Source organism: Poecilia formosa, unplaced genomic scaffold (genome assembly GCF_000485575.1).
Source record: "Poecilia formosa unplaced genomic scaffold, Poecilia_formosa-5.1.2 Scaffold212, whole genome shotgun sequence".
Lineage (NCBI taxonomy): Eukaryota > Metazoa > Chordata > Actinopteri > Cyprinodontiformes > Poeciliidae > Poecilia > Poecilia formosa.
This window is the reverse complement of record NW_006800151.1, coordinates 885715-906902: the sequence shown is the minus strand read 5'-3', so window position 1 is coordinate 906902 and position 21188 is coordinate 885715. Positions and strand designations below refer to the sequence as shown.

Here is a 21188-nt window from a genome sequence, read left to right as displayed (position 1 = left end):
TTGATTAAATAAAATTGTCATTCTTCGTTGTTTGTAGTTATTCTACCATGGAAAAAGATCAGATTAAATAGTTTGCAATGAAATCTTAGTGATTTATGCAGGTGAGGAGTTCAAGTATCGTTTCTGTGGATCTGTGTTGTCGTAAATCTCCAAATGTGGCTTGTTGCTGTGTACACAAACAAGACCCAAGGAGACCCCCGACCTCAGATAACCGTCCGCTCCAATTGGATTGTAGAAATCTACAAAGAGGCATTGGCAAAGTAGATTTATTTCCTCATGCCACAGGCGGCGGACGAAAGAACAGCGTTAAATAGCCTCCATCAATAAGCCCGGCTCCCGCTACCGTGTTTGCAACAGCCGTTAAGGTTGGTTTCAGAAGTTATGGCTGCGGGGTGAGGGCTGCACTGCTGAATAACTCAATTCCCCTCAAGGTTTGGAGGTCAAGAGGAGTCAAGGACGGCGGCGGCCCGGGGATGGGTGGAAAGTGAATTAACAGGAGAGAGGACGACGGCTGTTTCATCTGGAGCGCTGACCCTGGTCATAATTCCAATCGTCTGACTTGTTTGATGCAGAGAGAAATCCCTCAGACTGAAAGGAATTGCCTTTCTCTAACGTCTCAATCACAGCCGTGTGTGTGCGTGTGTGTGTGCGTGCGTGCGTGCGTGTGTGTGTGTGTGACCATGATACCAATCTTAAAAATCTGACCCTGAATTGAAAACCCTGCAGCGGATCTCTGAGTGTGCTATAGGGACGTCTTCCAAAAAACAACGCAGAGCAAATGTGTCAAACTCGAGGTCCGTGGGCCAAATCCGGCCCGCCGTAGCTTTTTATGTGGCCCTCTGGATTCTAAACTAAACTCTAAATGTGCTTAAATGTTATGTTATCAATAAAATCAATGCAGTTTTTACCTGTTTACTACGAATTATATCAATCAGTCCCTCCAGATTTTTAGACATTATCGTGGAAATTCACACAAAATCAACAACTTTTTTGCGCTAAAACAAAATTGGGAGTTTATTGCAGGTTTTTCTCAAAAATTGTCAAAAACTTTCTTACTTACTAGATAGCTGCCTCAGTCTTAACTGATGTGAGATTATAGTCCAGGATCTATACAAAAAGTCACATTTACCGTCATAAATAAGCACAAATATTTCCACATTAGTACCATAAAAACTGATTTTATTTTAAAATAAATTTCAAAAGTATCACAAAATCCTGGAGGAACTGAAAAGATGTTCAGTAATATTTAGTTTTAGGAATTCATTGCTATTGCAACAGTTTATGATCAGGTTTTATCAATACTTTCTGGCACAACCGGCCCTTTAAGAGCACGCAGGATCTTGATTTGGCCCAAAACGAAGATGAGTTTGACACCGCTGGTTTAGAGCAAATGAGAGCTGTGAAGAATCTGCCATTAATCATCATAACGTAGGAGCCATCCAGCGATGAATTGGAAACCTTTGGTCCATGCAGCCTCAATAATCCAATTACCTAAAAACTCAGAATATAATGGTAAAATGTTTAAAATCTGAAGCTTGCAGCAAACCCTGTTGTAGATTTACTTAGTTCTCTTTAAGTCAAATAAATTTATCAAGTTTTAGATTTTGAACCTAAATGTGTAAGTTTGTGAAAGTTGTTTAACTTTTTATTAGAGTTGAATGAACTAGAGATTTTAGGTTAGCACTTAAAAAACTGAAAGAAGAAAAAGACAGGAGTGGGAACTATTTCCCAGAATGCTTAGCGGCGCGTTTTTGTTTGCTGAGGTGGAAGAGACCTGTGTTTTATTAGGGCAAACATTTCTTTTAATCTCCTGTTCGCAATAAATGTTTCTGAGCTGAATTCATTGTGATGTTTAATAAAATTCATTATCAGATCAGAAATTTTGTTGAAACAAGAATTTAAATTATTCTGAAGTAAAACAAGTCGTTATTTTAACTCGATAATGTGAGTAAAAAAAAAATTCTTGTTGACGAGGCAGCAGGTTTACTTTCATTTTCCTTGAAATGTTTTACAGTGTTGATATTTTGCTGCAAACTCAGGGAACTCCAACACTTAATTTCACTTCAGCCCAGTTCGTTCTCAACTTGCCCAATTAGGCTCCCTGTGCACCCGGCAAACTCTATTAACAGTCTGAACGCCTTTTTAGCACCATAGGACAGCTTTAATACTGCATGAAGGCACTTAAAAATCCTAAAAGAATAAGGTTTTATCTTCAAATAATTAATTATGTCAAAACAGCATTCAGGCTAAAAAGAAAGAATATTCAGTTTCTATTAAAGTACAGCTCAATATAGAAAGCTGTACGGTTTATTAATAGCGTCCGACTCCAGCTAGGGTGGAAAAGCTCAGAATCCAGTCTATGATGATTATCTCAGCTTCCAACCTTCACAGCAACACTAATTGTTTAAAAAAATCTCCCTCAGAGATGATGTTGTCTGCAGTCTCAAAGAGAGCTGAGGACAATCTGCTGACGTCTCATTTTAATGATAGATATCTCTATTCAGCAAATATTTTCCTGCTCATTACCTGTGGAGTAACGTGGGCTCTATCATTGGAGACTTCTGCTCAAAGCAGAAACCAGAACACCACAGCTGGTTTTCAGGAGAATTAGACACAGGGAGCCGATTTTCAGACACGTCGTCACTGTAAAACCTCTGAAGGTGGAAATGAAAGTCTTGAAAATGCAGTTCAAGTCAAAAGGAAAACTGTTTTGGTTTTAACTCAGAAATTAGACACGTTGTCTAAATGTTGTTTTTTTAAGTTCATTAATCTGGAATTGTGAATTTTAACTTATTGCTGCAATTTAAACCAAATAAGTATTTTACAAAATGGAAGAAATCACATTTCTCTACTATTTCACTTACAGTAACTTTAAAATAACGACTTATTTTACTTTAGAATAATCTAAATTCTTGTTTAATGAAAATGTCTGATCTGATGATGAATTTTACTAAACATCACAATGAATTCAGCTCAGAAACATTTGGTGTGAACAGGACATTATCCTCAAGCTTTGCAAACTGTCAATAAGTTAATTTGTATTATCGAGGAATTATTCACTCAAAACAAGCCTCTATATCTTGCTGAAAAGTTATTTGTAAATTAGTTTTGTTTATTTCAAGTGTAATAAGATATTTGCATTTCAAACCAGACCAGAATTACTTGGTAAGATTTTGTGTTTTTGCAGTAGCGTCAGATTTTAGTGGTTGCAGGATTTTTTTTATTTTGTCTTTGGTAAAAGACTATGAGCCATTTCTCGCTCCCACGTGTTTGTTTTCATTGTATTTACCCAGAATGCCCTGCGCTGTAGTCCACTTCCTGCTTTTGGAGCGGCCTCCGGTCCGCTTGGTGTTCATATATGCATTCAAGTTCACTTCGAGTGAATCGAGATCTGAAGTTTTTAGGCAGACCAGAGTTTAATTCTGCGTTCACACCTCCAGAAACAAACCGGACTTTCTCAACAAAGTTGGATTAAAGCCGATTAAACAGGTCTGGTGTGAATGAACCCTGAGAAATTCTGCCTTAGTTTAAAATGTTTGGTGTATGTTTAGTCCACGTTGACTGGTTTTAGTCATTATGGCAAGAGGATTTGTCACTAAATCTCTAAACTTTAAAAATTACCTTTTACATGTTGCTGCCAGTTTTTCCCTTTGCTGTTTATCTGAAGACTGCCTGCTTTGTCAAAAAGTTTGGAAGATCTGTGGATTAAACTCTCTCTCTAACTCCTGAAAATAAAAATGAGAGGATCTCTGCTCGTCTTTTCTTCTGTTAAAAAACAGACCTGTGTTTCTGACCTTTCTGAACACAGTTGAGCAGAAAAAGGATTTGAAATGGCAAGATAAAAATAATAATAATAAAACAAACGGCATCCATTTTTAACACGGTTAAGCCTTCTTATAAACAAGTAAAGACAAATAAGATATTATCGTCTACCTAGACAGGCTTATGCTGCTGTATAATTACTGAATGTAATTTGGGACATTTTAAGTTTTCAACATTGATTTATGGGATTTAAGACAGAGAGAACTGCCGCTTTTTCTAAAATTACATTTAGCTAACAGATAAACATTCAAATGAAAGTTTTTAAATTAATCTGGCTGTATGTTAAGTTTCAGCAGGCGATGAAACGGGCTGCTAACTTTCCAGCTGAGCTGTCCAATCATTTCAGTAAATAATTAATGTTGTCCCCTATAAGTTTGCATATAAACGGCTGGTTTTCATGGTCGCATCGCACACAGCACTTAAAGTTTCTGTTGGATGTTGCTTGAAGTGTCAGTGAAAGAGGCTAACAGGATCTTTCATGTTCGCCTGTTTTCGTTTAGTTTTACCACCAACTCAGAAGTACTCTGAAGCAAAGAGACTGCAGACAGCAGGAAGTCATGTCTTCCTGTGAAAGGATGATTTCTGTCTCTTAGTGGATCATATCAGGGGCGTCTGCAGGATATTATCGGAGGGTACGCATGAAACTATCGCTGCACCCAACCCACAAGAACGCAACCACATCTCAAAACCAACACAAACCTAAACCACACAAATACAGACCACACTCATGTAAAAACAGCAGACCTCTTCCGCTGTATTTACAAATCATACCAAATAATAAAGACGGGAAAGGAAAGCCAACCTATGTGATCCACAAGAGGAGGATGAAGGTTCCCAGGTTCAGGTGGTGTATCTGAGATGTCCAGAGGAGGAGAAGGTGAAGCAATAATGTTTGCATAATTTCTATTCTTTTGGCAAATGTTTTGTCTAGATTTAACTGTTTAACCGACAGTCGTAGAGCGACGCTCAGGCAGAGTGCAGCAGATGTCACGGTCGGCCAACCGGGTGATCCGTCAGCTCTTCAGTTCACGAAACCACAAAAAAAAAGAGCTCATAAACCGGCGACCCCGCTACAACCACCAAAAAAAACCCCCCACCAAATAAACAAAACTGACCAATAACATTTAGGCTTTGGCGTTCCCACCCTCACAGACTCCCACAGATGTGCGCTACGTACAAGATGTTTTTCTGTTGTTAGTTGTAAAAGCTTTACTTTCTTGTTTGCAAGACTGAAGAAAACTACATTTACAAACAAAATGTTGATAACCCAAATAATAAAATGTTTTATAACTTAACTAAATAAAATTAAAATAAGAAAAATGAGTTTCCTTCAGAGAAAATACTTTAAATTTTAAGTTTATTATACTGAGCAGTAAACAAGAGTCGGATATTTTATGGATCCTTTCTGCTTCACCTGGAATCCACCTCCCACTTCATTTGTTCATTTGTTGTGTCTGTGAGGAAATTCCCACAGTCAACTGTTTGCACAACAACAGCAGCAGCAGCAAGTTAGTGTGATGCAGCTGAACTTTACTTACAGAGCATATTTGCATGTGCCAGCTGCAGTGAGCATCTGTAGGTGGATATTCTGCTGCCGGGTTGCAGATTTCTCCACCGCCCGCAGCTCAGGTTCGTCCTGAGCCAGACACAGGTCTCAAACGTGTTTTTAAGGAGATTTAACAGGTTTAAAAAGCAGGAAAGAGGCTTTTTGAGTTCTGAATATGAAGACAAGTTCTGATTTCGTGTTGGAAAGAGCAGGAGAGAAATGGGGCTTGATTAGTGCATGTGTCAAACTCGAGGCCCGAGGGCCAAATCTGGCCCGCCGTAGCTTTTTATGTGGCCCTCTAGAGTCAAGCCTGCACACTAATTGTACTTAAATATTGTTTTATCAATCGAATCAATGCAGTTTTTATCTGTTTACTGCCAAATTATATCAATCAGTCCCTCCAGTTTGTTAAGAATTATCGTGGAAGTTTATTGCAGATTTTTCTCAAAAATTGAGAAAACTTTCTGAATTGTTTTAAACAGCTGCCTCAGCCTTAATTGATGTCAGATTACAGTCCATAAATAACAAAATGTCGCATTTACCGTCATAAACTAGCGCAAATATTTCCAAATTAGAACCACAAACACTTTGATTTTCATTGAAAAAAATCACAAAATAAGGAGGAACTGAAAAGACGTTCAGTAATAATACTTAATTTTAAGATTTCATTGATATTTTAACAGTTTATGATCAGGTTTTATCAATACATTCTGGCACAACCGGCCCTTTAAGAGCATTCAGGATCTCGATTTGGCCCAAAACAAAATTATTTTGACACCGCTGAATTAAGGCGTTCTGTATTGTCTGCTGCTGAGTCGGCACATCCTTACGATGAACCCGAGCGGCAGAGCCGATAATGACGAGAGGCCGACGCTCTGCAGCGGCAGAGGAGAGATGTGAGGAAGGATAACGAAAGCGCTGGAGCCCACTGGCTGTGTGTTCGACTTCTCAAGCTCCAGCGCTGCAGTGTGTGGACTGGACTGTCAGCAGAAACAAACCTGCAGAAACATGTGTGAGTTGGGGCTTGGAGGAGGCGGAGAGAAGCAAAATTAGCACAAAAAAGAAAGAAAACGAAACCCAACCAGCCGTGTCTCTGAGAGACAGTTTTTCATCATCCAATCAGCCCGGTGGTTGGGCCTCAGGAGGGAGCTGCTCTCTCAAAGAAATCACAGCCTCTGATTGAAGGCTATAAACACTAAAAATTAAATTGATGTAAGGAGACAAGCTGAGGCGGTGATGGAGCGGTGGAAGCCTAACCTTTCTCGTCTTTTGTTTTCCATCCTCACAGCCTCACTGAACATCTTTGCTCTCCTCCGAAGACTTTGGCACGCTTACTTCTCAGTTACACGAACGCAGAGAAAAAAGTGTAGCATTTCACACCTCCTGCTCAGCCTCCCGGTTCTCTCTCTCTCTCTCTCTCTCTCTCTCTCTCTCTCTCACACACATACTCACACACACACATGCGTGTGTGCGGATGCCGATGCAGTCCTGGCAAACAAGCTCGTGCACGGCCACACGTCCGCACCTGATCGTCTTCTGACGCAGTGAATAATTACTTTGCCAAAGGGCAGAACTGTGATCCCTGGCTGGTATTTAAATCCTTGTCAAAGAGTTTAAATCATTCCTCCTCTCCATCACATCACCTAGATAAGGCCAATACAGAGATTGCAGCTCTTATGTCTTCATAATCTCCATCATGGCCTCCAGCTAGAACCGAAGCTTGAATTTCCACGTCGACATTAACCGATATGCAAACCTATTCAGCCACCATCTACAATCTAACTGCACTTCTTCCTGCTGTGCTCCAGAAAGCATAAACCGCTAAACTTTAGCCACACTATTTACACCTTAAAGGGAATATACTATGCATAAAATCACATTTTACACGTTTTTATAATTCTCTTTGGGTTTCTTTTTGCCAAAACAGTTGGGTTTTGGCAATAAGTTAATGTTTTTTTGTGTCTGGAAAATGAGCCATTTCAAAAACTTAAGGAATCAGCAGGCACTGCCCGTTACCTAGCAACCCCAGCGAAGCCCAGCCCGTTACCTAGCAACCCCAGCGAAGCCCAGCCCGTTACCTAGCAACCCCAGCGGTTTGGTCAACTGGTTTTACTGCTGCATGCGCTGCACAATGGCTGATGGAAAAGGCAACAGTTTTGCTGAGGACTTTCCATCCAGAAACCACTTTCTGCATTCTTGCTGGTGGTGCAGGATTCTCCACTACACTGTAAAACATTTGAAGGTGGTTTAACTTGAAAATGAAAGTCCACCTGCTGTCTTGAAAATGCAATTAAAGTCAACAAGAAAATTGTTTTGGTTTTAACTCAGAAATTAAAGTTCATGAAATTGATTTAACAACAAGAGACAAGTTGTCTAAACTTAGTTTTTAAGTTCATTAATGCTGGAATTTAAACCAAATAATTATTCAATGCGTAAGAAAAGACTGCAGTCAACTAAGAGCCACATTTCTCTATTATTTTTACTCATAAGTTAAAATAACTACTGATCTAATAATGAATGTTATTAAACATCACAATGATTTCAGCTCAAAAACATTTATTGTAAAAAGGACATAAAACTGAACATTTGCCTTAATAAAACAAGAGTCAGATCAGCGTAACGCACTTCCATACAAAAACACACCGCTAAGCATTCTGGGAAATAGTCCCAACCCCGGCCTTTTCCTCCTTCAAGATTTTTAAGTGCTAACCTAAAATCCCTAGTCTATTCAATTCTAATGAAAAATTAAACAACTTAAGTCTATCTTTCACAAACTTGCACATTTCGGTTCAGAATCTAAAACTCGCTAAATGTATTTGACTTGAAGAGCAGAAGATAGTAGCTACAACTAAATGTGGCTGAAATGTTTCACAGTGTAGTACTTTTCAAAGGTTGTAGCCATTTAAACGTTGAGTTGGCCAGCAGCAGATAATTTGGATTTAAAGTGACAGAACGCCCTAAAACACAAATCTCAAATGACTTTGTGTAAAAAAAATGTGCAAACATGTTTTGTTTTTATCACCTGTAGACGTTTTTTAACCTGTTCTAGGAGCTTTAAAGCCTCCCGTTCTCCACACTACAATGATTTATGCTTTCCAAGAGTTTGTGTTGGCCTAATGGAGGTGAAATTCTGCCTTTCTAATTAGTTTATTCAGCTATTTCTTCCTCTCCAACATGTTGTAGCCTAAGGCCATCTGTGCTGTTTTCCCCCCAGATTGTTTCCCGAGCCTCTTCAGTGCACAGTAATTTTTCCAGCATCTTTCCGGGTTTCTGTCAATGATTTGTATTCGGTTCGCGCTGAGAGTCACAGATGTGGCTTGTAGTTCTCCGTCGTGGAGGAATCGAGGAGACGTCGACAGTCTGATCCTGTGTTTGTCCTCGTGTGAGGCAGCACAGACCAGATGCTGGTCCAGTCCAGTCCACTCCGGTTCACGCTGTTGGTGCTCAGGGAGAAGCATGCGAGCATTAAGATGCTGGAGCATGAAAGTGCTTCAGGTGAAAGTGTGTGCTTCTTTTCATGTGTGCATTTGCACTTATATTTATGAAAGCATGAACTCAGGGTGCAGTAAAACGTCCAGGAACACGGCTCGAATGCACCGAAATGACAAACTGCATCAGAATGGAAGCAGCACAGCCGAAAATATCAGTTTCTAAAACAGCTGCATTGTCCAACACTAATGGTTTTCATCTCACACAAAAAACTGAAGCGGATCCTTTATGAAGCTGGAAATGCGTTTTGTTCATTTCTCTTTCATTCCTGTTAAGCAACTGAGAAAATAAAATGGATTTAAAAAACTAGAGTTCTGCCTTAGTGGAATTTAACAACTAGATACAGCCAATCAAATGCATTGATGAGCTGATCATTGGCAGCATGACCACCTCGCTAATAACAGCTCTGCACTCACCGGACAATTTATTAGGTACAACTGTCCAACTGCTCTTTAACACAAATGTTGAATCAGCCAATCAGATGGCAGCAACTTGATGCATTTAGCCTTGTAGCCATGGCCAAGACGATCTGCTGCAGCTCAAACTGAGCATCAGAACGAGGAAGAAACGTGATTTAAGTGTCTTTGTTGATAACAGACGGGCTGGTCCGAGTATTTCAGAAACTGCTGATCTACTGGGATTTTCCCACATAACCATCTCTAGGGTTTACAGAGAATGGTCTGAAAAAGAGAAAGTATCCAGTGAGCAGCAGTTCTGTGGGGCAAATGCCTTGTTGATGCCAGAGGTCAGAGGAGAATGGGCTGACTGGTTGGAGCTGATAGAACAGCAACAGTAACTCAAATCGTTCCAACCGAGGTCTGCAGAAGAGCATCTCTGAACACACAACACGTTGAACCTGGAGGGGCTACAGCAGCAGGAGACCAGACCGGGTGCTGCTCCTGGCAGCTAAGAACAGGAAACTGAGGCTACAATCCACACAGGCTCACCAAAACTGGACAGTAGGAGATGGAAAACGTCGCCTGGTCTGATGAGTCTGGATTTCTGCTGCGACATTCGGATGGTCGGGTCAGAATTTTGTATCAACAGCATGAAAGCCTGGATCCGTCCTGCCTGGTATCAACAGTTCAGGCTGGTGGGGGATATTTTCCTGACCCACTTTGGGTCCATTAGTACCAACTGAGCATGGTGTCAACGCCACAGCCTGCCTGAGTGTTGTTGCTGACCATGTCCATCCCTCCATGACCACAGTGGACCATCTTCTGATGGATATGTCCAGCAGGATAATGTGAACAACGTGAATCACTCATGAATGACATCAATTCTCTCAGTAGATATGACAGCTTCCTCCGATCATACAAGTTATCCTGCCGTTGTTTTGTTTCCTCTGAAATCTTCAGTTTTTCTTTTATGTGACGCATTTTAAGCCATTTATCCATTACTAGTTTTAACAACAATCCTTTGGTAAGCTAGTTATAGCCGCTAGATTAAAGCTAGCGGCTACAACTTTGAGCTGACGTCACGGAAGCCCAAAGCTTTACATGCAGTACCTCGCGGACCACTAGAGGGCGTCCGCGGACCACAGTTTGAGAAAAACAAGACAAAATCTACAACTAAACTGCTTAAAAACGCTGTCAGGGTGTCATGATGGTATAGTCAAAGTTCAAGTCACAACTTGAAGCCATAATGTAAAAGCAAACCAGCTCTGATTTCTGCTATTATTCCATTCTTCTGTATTTCATTGACCATTTTGGCTTCATTGGAAACAGTTTTCTGCACACTTGAGGTTAGATCTAACAAGACACATTTTACATAAAACAGTAGAACTGAAAAAGGGTTAACTTCTTACCAAGATTTCAATTTGAAGCTTTTCTACTGGTGTGAATCCTCCATTTCCACTTAGACCTAACACAGCTACACCACAAAAAATAAGATTTAAGGACATTTGAAGAGATAATTTACAAAAGGCAGATTTGAAAACAAAAATATGTCAAGAAGATTAGCCTGATTTCTCTGCTTTGTGAAGCAGAGACCCAGTTGATGCCAGGTAATGAAACCAGACTTTTAATAGAACCTCAGTTGTGTATCAACAAACAGATCCAAGAACCTAATCCCCACTGATGAGTTCAAAGTGTGAAGAAATGAGAGCGCCCTGCTTTTTACTTTGTCTTTGTCAACACTGTCAGTGTAGGATGATGGTGAAGAGCGCAACAAGCTGGAAAACAGTCCTCTGTGTGGCATAAAGGAAAACGGCTGATGATTATTACCCTGCAGGATGGAAACTAATAATCCTGATGTCCAAAACAAAGAGGCAACACAGATTTTCTGTCATCAGCTCCTCCCTGTTTCTCATTAAACACGGTAGAAACCAGATATTTACTGAGGCGTCACGTCAGTTTTTCACTTTCTGACACAGAAACGGGCTCAATCTGATCTGTGTCTTTATTTGATGGAATAATATGAAAAACAGAATTATTTTTAGTTAAAATTTGCCAAATTTATTTGACTAAGAGTAGAAGATGGTAAACCACATGTGTCAAACTCGAGGCCCGTGGGCCAAATCCGGCTCGCCATAGCTTTTTATGTGGCCCTTTATATTCTAGACTAAACTCTAAATGTGCTTAAATATCATGTCAAATCAAATCAATGCAGTTTTTATCTGCTTACTGTCAAATTATATCAATCAGTCCCTCCAGTTTCTTGAGAATTATTGTGGAAATTCACGCAAACTCAACAAATCCTTGCACTTTTTTTACGCTAGCACATAATTGGGAGTTTATTGTAGATTTTCCTCAAAAATTGTCCAAAACTTTCTTTCTTGTACTAAACAACTGCTTCGGCCTTAATTAGTGTCAGATTATAGTCCATGATCTGTATAAAAAGTTGCATTTACTGTCATATATGTGAAAATATTGCAAATATTTTTAAATTAGTACCACAAACACTTTGATGTTTTTTTATTGCAAAAAATCACAAAAAGTGTCACAAAATCCTGGAGGGACTGAAAAGATGTTCAATAATATTTAATTTTAAGAATTCATTGATATTTTAATAGTTTGTGAACAGGTTTTATCAATACATTCTGGCACAACTGGCCCTTTAAGAGCATTCAGGATTTTGATTTGGCCCAAAACAAAATTAGTTTGATACCGCTGGATTGAGAAAATGTATTATCAAAATGTCAAATTGCATCAGTGGAAACGTAGCAACAGAGTGACAAAATTTAAATTGTGTTTATTTAATAATTTGGAATCTAACTAAAAGAAGAGTAGTTTACGTGTTTTGAATAAAAACAGATCATGTTGCACATTTTTGTTTAAAATGTCTGTGTATTTATCAAAAAATCATAAGAGTTTCACTTTTACTCAGGACTCAACGTCTCCAGGTCAGCTGGGGTTAAAGAGCTGCTGTTATGTGCTTTCCAGGCACAAAGTGCTCAATTTTTATTCAGCTGAAGTTACAGCCAGTACAGGAAAAAACTCTTAGCACTCATCACTCAAAAGGACACGTCTTTAAAATTTAAAGCCTTGTTCCTAAGTTCATTTGCACACTGCAGTAGGGATTTTCATGGTAAAACTTTCTTCCTTACTGAGTGACCTTAAAGGTCACATTGGGACTTGACGATGATGATGATGATGATGCCCTCTTACAGCTTCAGCTGTTGTGTAGATTTGTTGATTTTGTGTGAATTTCCACAATAATTCTCACTGGAGGGACTGATTGATATAATTTGGAGGTAAACAGATAAAAACTGCATTGGTTTGATTGATAACATGATATTTAACCACATTTAGTGTTTAGTCTAGAATCTAAAGGGCCACATAAAAAGCTACGGCGAGCCGGATTTGGCCCACAGGCCTCGAGTTTGACACGTGGCTCAATAAAAACATGACAATTTAAAGAAAAATCCTCAATTTTGTTTAAAAAAATTTGGCCCATCTTTCAAAATACTGACTGGCAGCACAGCAACAGGTGGGGGAAGGGCTACATTGCTCCTTCAAGCTAAGAAAAATGCCATAACTTTTCTACTTTCTCCAGAATCTCATAAAAAATATTATTTTCCTGCATGTTTATTCAACCTTTTGCACCCATATAGTTAATTTTAGTTAATTTTATCACTCTTTTTTTTAAAAAAGAAGCACATTTAAATATTTTTTGTCTCTGTGTGTGACCCAGCATGCTGCTCCCACATTTTAGTTTAACCTCAATTCTCCTTTATTCTAAATAAAGTTCCATTTCTTTCCCCATTTTGACTCATTTGCTTCCCTTTCATCATCCCAGGCAAGGTTATCCCGAGGCAGGCGGAGCTTTTACGGGAACAAAGCGCGGGTGGAGGTGACGGGGTGGAGGCCCCAGCGTTGCCGCTAGCCATGCCTTAATCGATCGCCTTTAAAGGGAATGTTGTGAGCTGAATGTTTGAACTCATTGCCCCACCTTAGCAGTTGTCTGGGATTTAATTAAAACGTAAAATTAATTTATTGCCAGTTGCATTTGAGAAATAAAAGACGCTGAGAAGTAGCACAACAAAGATCGAGGGGAGGGGAGAGAAAGGAGGCTAATTAGCATCACTCCACTTGAAACGCTTTCTGTTCCTCTTTCTTTCTCAGCCGTGTTTTCTTCCTCTCTCTTCTCACGTATATCTGCAGCAGCCCTGAGCTAAATTTCCGTCACATCTTTTCTTTGCCACCGGCGCCTGGCACACGCAGCATAGCTATGCAAATACCAGAAAACAGAGACTGCAGTGTTGTTGACACACTTCACCTGCACAGGGAGTGCAGCCAGATAGGAGACGGTGGCTCGTTTCTCCGTAGTTTCAGTGTTGTAAGTACCTCTGCGTACTTTATTGGTTTAAGTCCATCATTTCATCCATACAGTTTATCATTCACAGAGAAGCAAAACCATAAGGAACAAAACCGTAAAACAGACAACCTTCACAGCATGACCCACATTTAAATACAACTTTATTCAGATCTCAGGACTCTTAGCTTTTATATATATATATATTATTTATATATGTATATTCATGTTTAAACAGTCTTATTTTTGTAATTATTCTTTTCCGAATGGACCACTGCTGCTTGCAGCCTTTAAGGCCAAATGTTCACATGTCTGTTGGCACCAGATGGGTAAATAGTAAGGCTGCTGCTCTAACAACACCTTCCGTCCCACAGCAACATGTCCGCCTGCTAACCGCAGTTCAGCAGCCTTTTCTGTTCCCCAGAGAGGCAAGGAGGGTGGCATCTCACTGAGAGTATTGCTGTATACTTGAGGGGATCAGTGAGGAGAAGAGGACGGAGCTTCTTGTCGACGTTTGTCCTTTTTGTCTTTTGTTTTTTGTTTGTCAGAGTTGCCGAGGGCTTGTGGTTTCCAAGCTTTGAATCCTTGGTGTTTGAGTTTCCAGACGCCCTGCGGGACGGGAATCTGCGGGATGCGCCGTGGTTTTGAGGTTACTGGGGCGTGTTAGTGTGCTCTCCAGGACGGCGAATGTCCTCCCGATCCAGGAGCTTATGCAAGATGGTTGAACAGGAGGGAGGAAGAAACTAAAGCAATACATATTAAGACCGTGTGTGAACATGATGTTTTATGAAATATAGATGTAGAAGTGAATTGTGGGGCTCAAATCAGGAATGTGAGCTGAGCAGGGGGCAACACTGCAAAAACACAGAAAATTACCAAGAATTTTTTTTGTCTACTAGAGAAATAAGACAAAATTAACTTACAAGTAACTTTTCCGTACAACAGAAGAGCTTGTTTTAAAGCTGCAATATAAAACTTTGATAAAAATAAAAAATTTCAAAACTATCATTTGTTTTGAAAGTACAATATGAAACAAATAATCTTTGAAAAAAAATCAAGGTTCTCTGATGTCTCTTAGCACTAACAAGAAACAGCCAATCAGAGCCAAGAGGCGGGTCTTAGCGCTGTCAATCATGCCCGTGTTAGTCATGAATGCTAAGGCTAGTTAGCATAGCCACTTATGACCGCAGGGAAATGGTTTTCCTGTAAATTGTCCATCATTAGCACATTTAGCAGTGCTTTTACGAGATTGATTGGCAGCGCTAAGACCCTCCTCGTGGCTCTGATTGGTTGTTTTTGACCAGAAGCAATGCATTTGTTCAGACCTTTATAGTTGATCAGGGATAAAGTGAAGATTGATTTTTTTTTTTTTTTTTACAGATTATCTTTTTACATTTTTTGAGCAAATATGTAAAACATATATTTTTTATAAAAGTTACATACTGCAGCTTTAAGTCAATGATTCCTTATTATAGATGAAAAATTATAAGTTCTACTGACAGATTATTTCACTTATAACAAGACAAAACACACCCTGCCCGTGGATTTAGTTCTTTTAAGGAACTATTGACTTAAAACAAGCTCTTCTATCTTGCTGGAAAGTTGCTCATAAGTCTTATTTTAAGTGAGCTAAGAAACTAGATCAAAATTATTTCATAACATTTTGTATTTTTGCAGTGAAAGCAACAGCAAAGAACTTCACACGACTGGGTTCGGTTCCAGCAGGATGGAGGTAGAGCGGGTCAAACATAAACACACAAAGGTGTGAAAACACCAGACTAACATGCAGAAAGAGGTGAAATAAGCCAGAGGACGAGGTTACTAAAATAAAGAAGAAAGATTCGGTTCAGTCATGCTGGTTGATGCATTTGAAACACGTAAAACTTTGTATTCAATCCAGCAGTTCAGGAAAAGATCCTTCAAACAGGCGTCAGAGATTCAGTTTGAGCTTTTGCCTAACCTGTAATGTTTGCTCCACGAAGACTCTGTGTTTATTTATTATTTCTGAGACGTGAAGCCAGCCAATCTGGTGTTTTCAGATTCCTGTCGCTAATATTAGCTTGGTAGATGAAGAGGCAGACAGATTCACGTGTCAACAGATGATTAAAATATTGTTTCATAAAATCAGCGCCCAGCTAAGAGAGGACAGAAAAACAACATTCATGATGTCTGCAGGTGAATTTGCCGCCTTGTTCCCTGCAGATATCTTTGTGATCTGCTGTTATTTGCTGTAGGGACTCAGAGTGACGAAGATTAGCCTTTTCCATTTTTATAAACAATTTAAAAACTTTGATGTTCAGATTTCCATGTCTTTATGGTTTAAAACTAGTTACGCCTATTGAGCATTCACACATTTTACCTTGTTAGAACTTAGATGTAATTTATTTGGGTTTGGTTTGCCATTAACCCTTTGCACGTGACGTCACGCTCTTCGAAACTCCGCCCACTCCGCCATGACGGATTATAACCAATACGCCCCTGTAAATACCCCAATATCGCTTTTCTTAGGTAGATTTCGCAGTAATCATGGTCTCATGATGCTGTGCGGTCGGCTGCACAAACAGACAAGGATGCAAACCAAACTTGTCATTTGATTTTATAACTTTTAACGAGGAAAGATACGGCGGCAATCAGCTGTTAATCATAATGACTGTCAGGCCTCGGCGAAATGGCGGATTTGCAGCGAAGAGTTTTTACAAGGTAAGACGATTAACGTTCATAAACTTTATAAGTACGTATGATTAGAAACGTATCGCATATTTCACTATGGCGAACGTAGCGTCTAACGGCTGGTAACCATGGAGACAGTGCCGCACCGTCATGTAGCCTAGCACGTAAGGAAAAAACTGGTTAGCATCTCGACTTCTGAACGTTTTTAATCCTGCCTCGATTTAAGGGCAAACGCTGTTCATGACATAAATCATGTGGTGTGAATTCAAGCAAAGTAGGTAATTTGGTCAACACGTCAGGTGGGAGGAGGTAAGGGTCGGTTTCTAAGCTAGCTAATTCAAACTTCTGTAAATAAATCCCTCCGTCTATGAGCCCCAACCAGGTGTGTTACGTTCACAGACAAATTAGCTCGACTTGAACAAGTAGAAGCCATGAATAAACTGATAAAAATAACTTGAGAAAACAACTTCAGTCCCTCTGTTAAAAACTCCCGTCCCTCACTTCTGATATCCATCATGGCGCCTCGATTAAGTGACGTAGTTGCAAAGGGTCAATATTTTGTCCTAATGCTGGTATTTGTGCTACGAAGCCCCTAAAGGACATGGAGGATTTGTTTTTATTTTGCATTCTCCCGCAATAATTTACTGATCAGTTCAGTTTTGCACCACAGAGTTAAGTATATATATAAAGATGTTTTCACTGAGGCTCTCTTTAAATGTGTGTATATTTGCAATTTTCACCCTTCCATGCATGAATTATAATCCCTTATGTCAGGATTTCTTTCCAAAGTGTTTTTGATTTTCTGATTTCTAGGATTTTTTTTTTCATGTGATCAGTGGTAAGTTATTTGGAACATACATCAGTAGTATTAGTCTTTACTTGACTCTACAGCAGAAGGACGGATTGGAGGCATGTTTGTTCTGCCATATTGGATTTACTTGCTGTTGCAGTGGATGGCCAGTAGTTGACGGTGTGTTGTACAACACACAGCTACCCAGTGTATGCACAAAGACACTTTATGCATTTATAACATAAAAATCCACAGGAAACACAAGATACCTGTCCACTGCAGTGACCGTTATGCATGACAGGGTTAAATTGAAATTTCTGTCCTAATTTTGGTCTTCATGCTGACGCTCTGAAAGTAAAGTGGCTCAAAGGAGCAGCTAATGCTCGAGCCCCCACAGGACGGCTTTACGTTTCCATCTGGGATCCGCTCATATCTGAACTTTATCACCAATGTCGCACCACATTGGCATCAAACTGGATATCTGATCTGTTTATTGGCCCCTCACTCTTGTGAATGTTCCTTGTTAATTAACCAAAGAGTCGTTGTGTCCTCGTAACCTTTCAACGTGAAACGATTCAGGCAACTTGATTTATTTCTTGACTGTGTGCTCTGATATTGTTTGTGTGTGCAACATGAGACGGGCCAGCTAGTGGCCGTTTATCTTAATGAGAGCAGTTAACTCAGGGCTAAACTGTGGCTGCTGGCGCCGTGCGAATACATCCCAACAATCCTCACTGAATATTCTCTTATCCTCCTTCCCACTGACTCGATTTTTAGGAACACATTTTGCGCTCTCATTGAAGCCTTAATTACATCTGAAAGAGATTAAATTATATGTAATTATTATGATAATATTTTCATTTATTCAAGATAACTGGGTTTACTTTGGTGAATGCAGTATTTGTCAGGAGAGAGAGAGAGAGCAATCTCCTGCACACAGTCAAAGTTATCAAGGCGTGAAATCAGGAATCCTGACGGCAACAAAATGTAATCTTTTTCATACAGAAGGGACAATAGACGGCGCCGCATACCCCACGTCTCCTTCTCCTCTTTAATTAAAACAGCTCTGAATCTCTGCATCTCACCCCGCTACCTTGTACTCGCTCTCATCAGTGTGGAGGTTCCAATTCTGCACCGCCGTACAATCTCGTTATTGCCTTCACACCGAGCTTGTCCTAATCCCTGGACCTGAAATGCTGCAAAGCACTTTCTGTTTATTTATACATTTTATTTGGAGGGGATTTAAGTGATGGATATATTGGGATTTGCTGATGTTTGCGTCAGAAGTTTTGGCATTGTTTTGGCACCGAGTTCCCATAAACGTCTGCCCTTTGAAAGGTCTGAGCGTCACTTTAATGACGCTGCGGTTGGTTACACTCCACATTCATCTGCACTTTGTGAGCAAATGAATACTTTATGTTCCCTGTGGTCTGTTTAAATCATCTTTAGAGAGCACAATGTTAAACACGACATGATAATTATCATAAACGCTGAATCTGTCTGCAGCTCTCTTGTGAATTACCGCACCATTTAAAAGCCCACTTTCAATTCTCGCGACTTTGCAAAGGGCGATTAAAAAGGACAGTCAGATAAGATTCAGAAACGACTAAATTGGTTGGAGGAACGCTGCGTAGATGTTCGAGTTTCGAAACAGGACTGAGGTAAAATGTGTTGGTGGTAGAGTTTCACTGCCAGTCCCAGATGTTTCTTAAATGCATACTGTAGTTTGCATATATGTTTTTACATCTTACAATAGTCAGGCTACATGTTTTGTTTTAAGGTGTCTTGCTGACATTTTCCGCCCTAGTTTCCTCCTCACATGTTCAGTCACCCCCGCTTTTCCTCTCTCCTACCCCTCATGCTTCCTCTAACCTGAAGGCAGGTAGGGCATCTCATTGTGGTAGTTGTAGTCCGGGCAAACCTTCTGCACTAGGCGGTAGTCCGTACTGTAGAAGGAAATGTAGATACAGATGACTTTGAAAGGCTTGGAGCAAATCCAGGAGACGTGGCTCTGGGTCTGCTCCAGAAAGCAGGTCTTGGATGGATCGTAGTTGCACAACGAGGTGCGCTTTTGCCGATCCACCTTCTCGTAGTCCACGCGGCAGTTAAATATCTTGGAGTCTTTTGGGTAGACGACGCTCTGGCGCTCCAGGTCAAACTCCACGGCCTTGACGGGCGGGACCAGGCTGACGGAGATGTTGCCCTGACCCGACGAGTTGTGGCGAAAGTATACGCTGAACGTGCCGTTGCCGTGATCCACAATCTTGCCAGTGATGAGCAAGTTGAGCCTCACCGTTTTGATGTTGGAGTAGAAGTCTCCCCAGCCGAACATCTTCTTGAACTTGCCGGTCTTAACGATTGGCCGGCGCTTGACCCTGGAGCTGGAGGCGTCTGGTTTGAGCAGGTCGCTGCCCAACATCTCCCAGAACTCTTGTTTGGAGAACTCCTGCTTGGAGAAAGGGACTGGGGAGCGGTAAGGCAGCTCCAGGGAGGTGGAGTTAGCAGCTCTGCTTTTACTGTGCTGCATCCATCGGCTCAGGGGCGAGTGAGAGGCTTGTCCATTCAGAAGACCCGCCGTCTTGGACGAGGTGTCCGAGGAGCTCTTGGAGTTGGAGGAGTCATCTTCTTGACCTATCACCACCTTGGGTAGTTGGTGAAGATGGGGAGAAAATACAGAAGCCATTAGTGATTTAAAAGGAACATAAAAGACTGCAAATGTAAAAATTAGAATATATGTACTTGATTACTGTCCTTAAAGGATCAGTATTATGTGTTTTCCACCGATATAGTGGCATTTTGTACTGCAATGATTTTGTAATTTGACACCCAGAAATTGGGCCTGTTTGTTTAAAAACTTTGCTTTCAAAAGGTCATCACAACATGGCTCCTCTATTAACCCTTTAACAACATTTGCACCAGAGTTTCACTGAGAAGTAGCTCCTATGATGAGCTCAGCAGATGCGTAGTTCCACCAGATGTTTGCTAATTGCCACTGGCTAGTCTGAAGGAGCTGAATGGGGGAGTCACAGGGGAGGATGGAAGCTTGAAAGCTTAAAAACTGCAGCTCTGAGGAGGAGCTGCGCCTAGAAGGCGGGGCTAGGTCCACTCAGGCTTTTTGAGTGACTGAGTGGTTGCCATGGACACTAAATTATTTCTCAAACATGCTTTAACTCTTCTAGACCGGAACGTGTTGGCGGCGACACATCTAAATTTGCAGTACCGTAATTCCGCCACACGTAGCGCTATCTGAAAAATTCCAACATTTGTGAAAGGGGAGACGTTGCACTTTCCAGCAAGTATCGGGTTAATACGGTAACTTCACAGCTGCAGCTGCAGAGAGCGTAATTAATCCATGGGGCACTCGTTTAATAGACGGCATATTGCGAAAATAACTTGCTGGATATTGAAAGTTCCGGTTGTTATCGATACATGGGTAAGTATATCATCTCACAGGACATTTAAAGAACTACTTACAATTAAAATAAGGAAGATTTATTTAGGCAGACGCGTGAAACTTCGGCGTAAAACGGTTAAAGAATCAAGGCAAAACTGTTTTCGATGAAGGAGTAACGTTATAATGTCAAGCTCAAAAAAGTGGATTTTACATCATGCTGCCCTTTTAAGTTAATTATTTTTAATATCTTGGGTATTTATTTTTTAGGGAACTTAAAGAAACGCATGCCTAAGACGAACATTACACATTTGACTGAACTATATTTCTATGACGCTTGCCGTCACTCGTTCCTTTTGGTTTTTGTTGTCCACTGTCGCTGTTTTTCTTTACTGAAACATAGTTGGCCACAAGCTACGCTCCTCAAAAGAAGTAGAACCAATCACAGTCGCCGTTCACACCTGAGATTTGGAGTTGCGTCGTAAAGAGTCACAAGCTGAACTCTGGTTTTCAAACCAAACTGGAGGCAATTAGAGAAACTCAATGGGAGAAACCAGCATACCAAATTTTAGCTCAAGGTTTTGTGTTTGTAAGAAAGAAAGTCCTTTCTTTTTCGTTTAAATTTATTTAATGGGTGAGAAAATTTTTAAATAATACACAAAAGAAATGAAAAAAGCTCTTTTTTTGCAGTTTTATGATGAAGTTTTAGCAGGTGGTGTAGAGTT

At 40.4% G+C, this 21188-nt stretch overlaps 1 protein-coding gene across 1 annotated transcript in view; it reads right to left on the bottom strand.

The window, feature by feature from the left end:
* Positions 1–15606: 15606 nt before the first annotated feature.
* Positions 15607–21188, bottom strand: part of LOC103148787 (neurexophilin-1) — a 25953-nt gene continuing 20371 nt past the window's right edge. Inside the window, exon 2 of the mRNA XM_007567724.2 lies at positions 15607–19713. Within this exon, the coding sequence (XP_007567786.1) occupies positions 18940–19713 (774 nt within the window). The 3' untranslated portion in view covers positions 15607–18939. The remainder of the gene's footprint in view (positions 19714–21188) is intronic.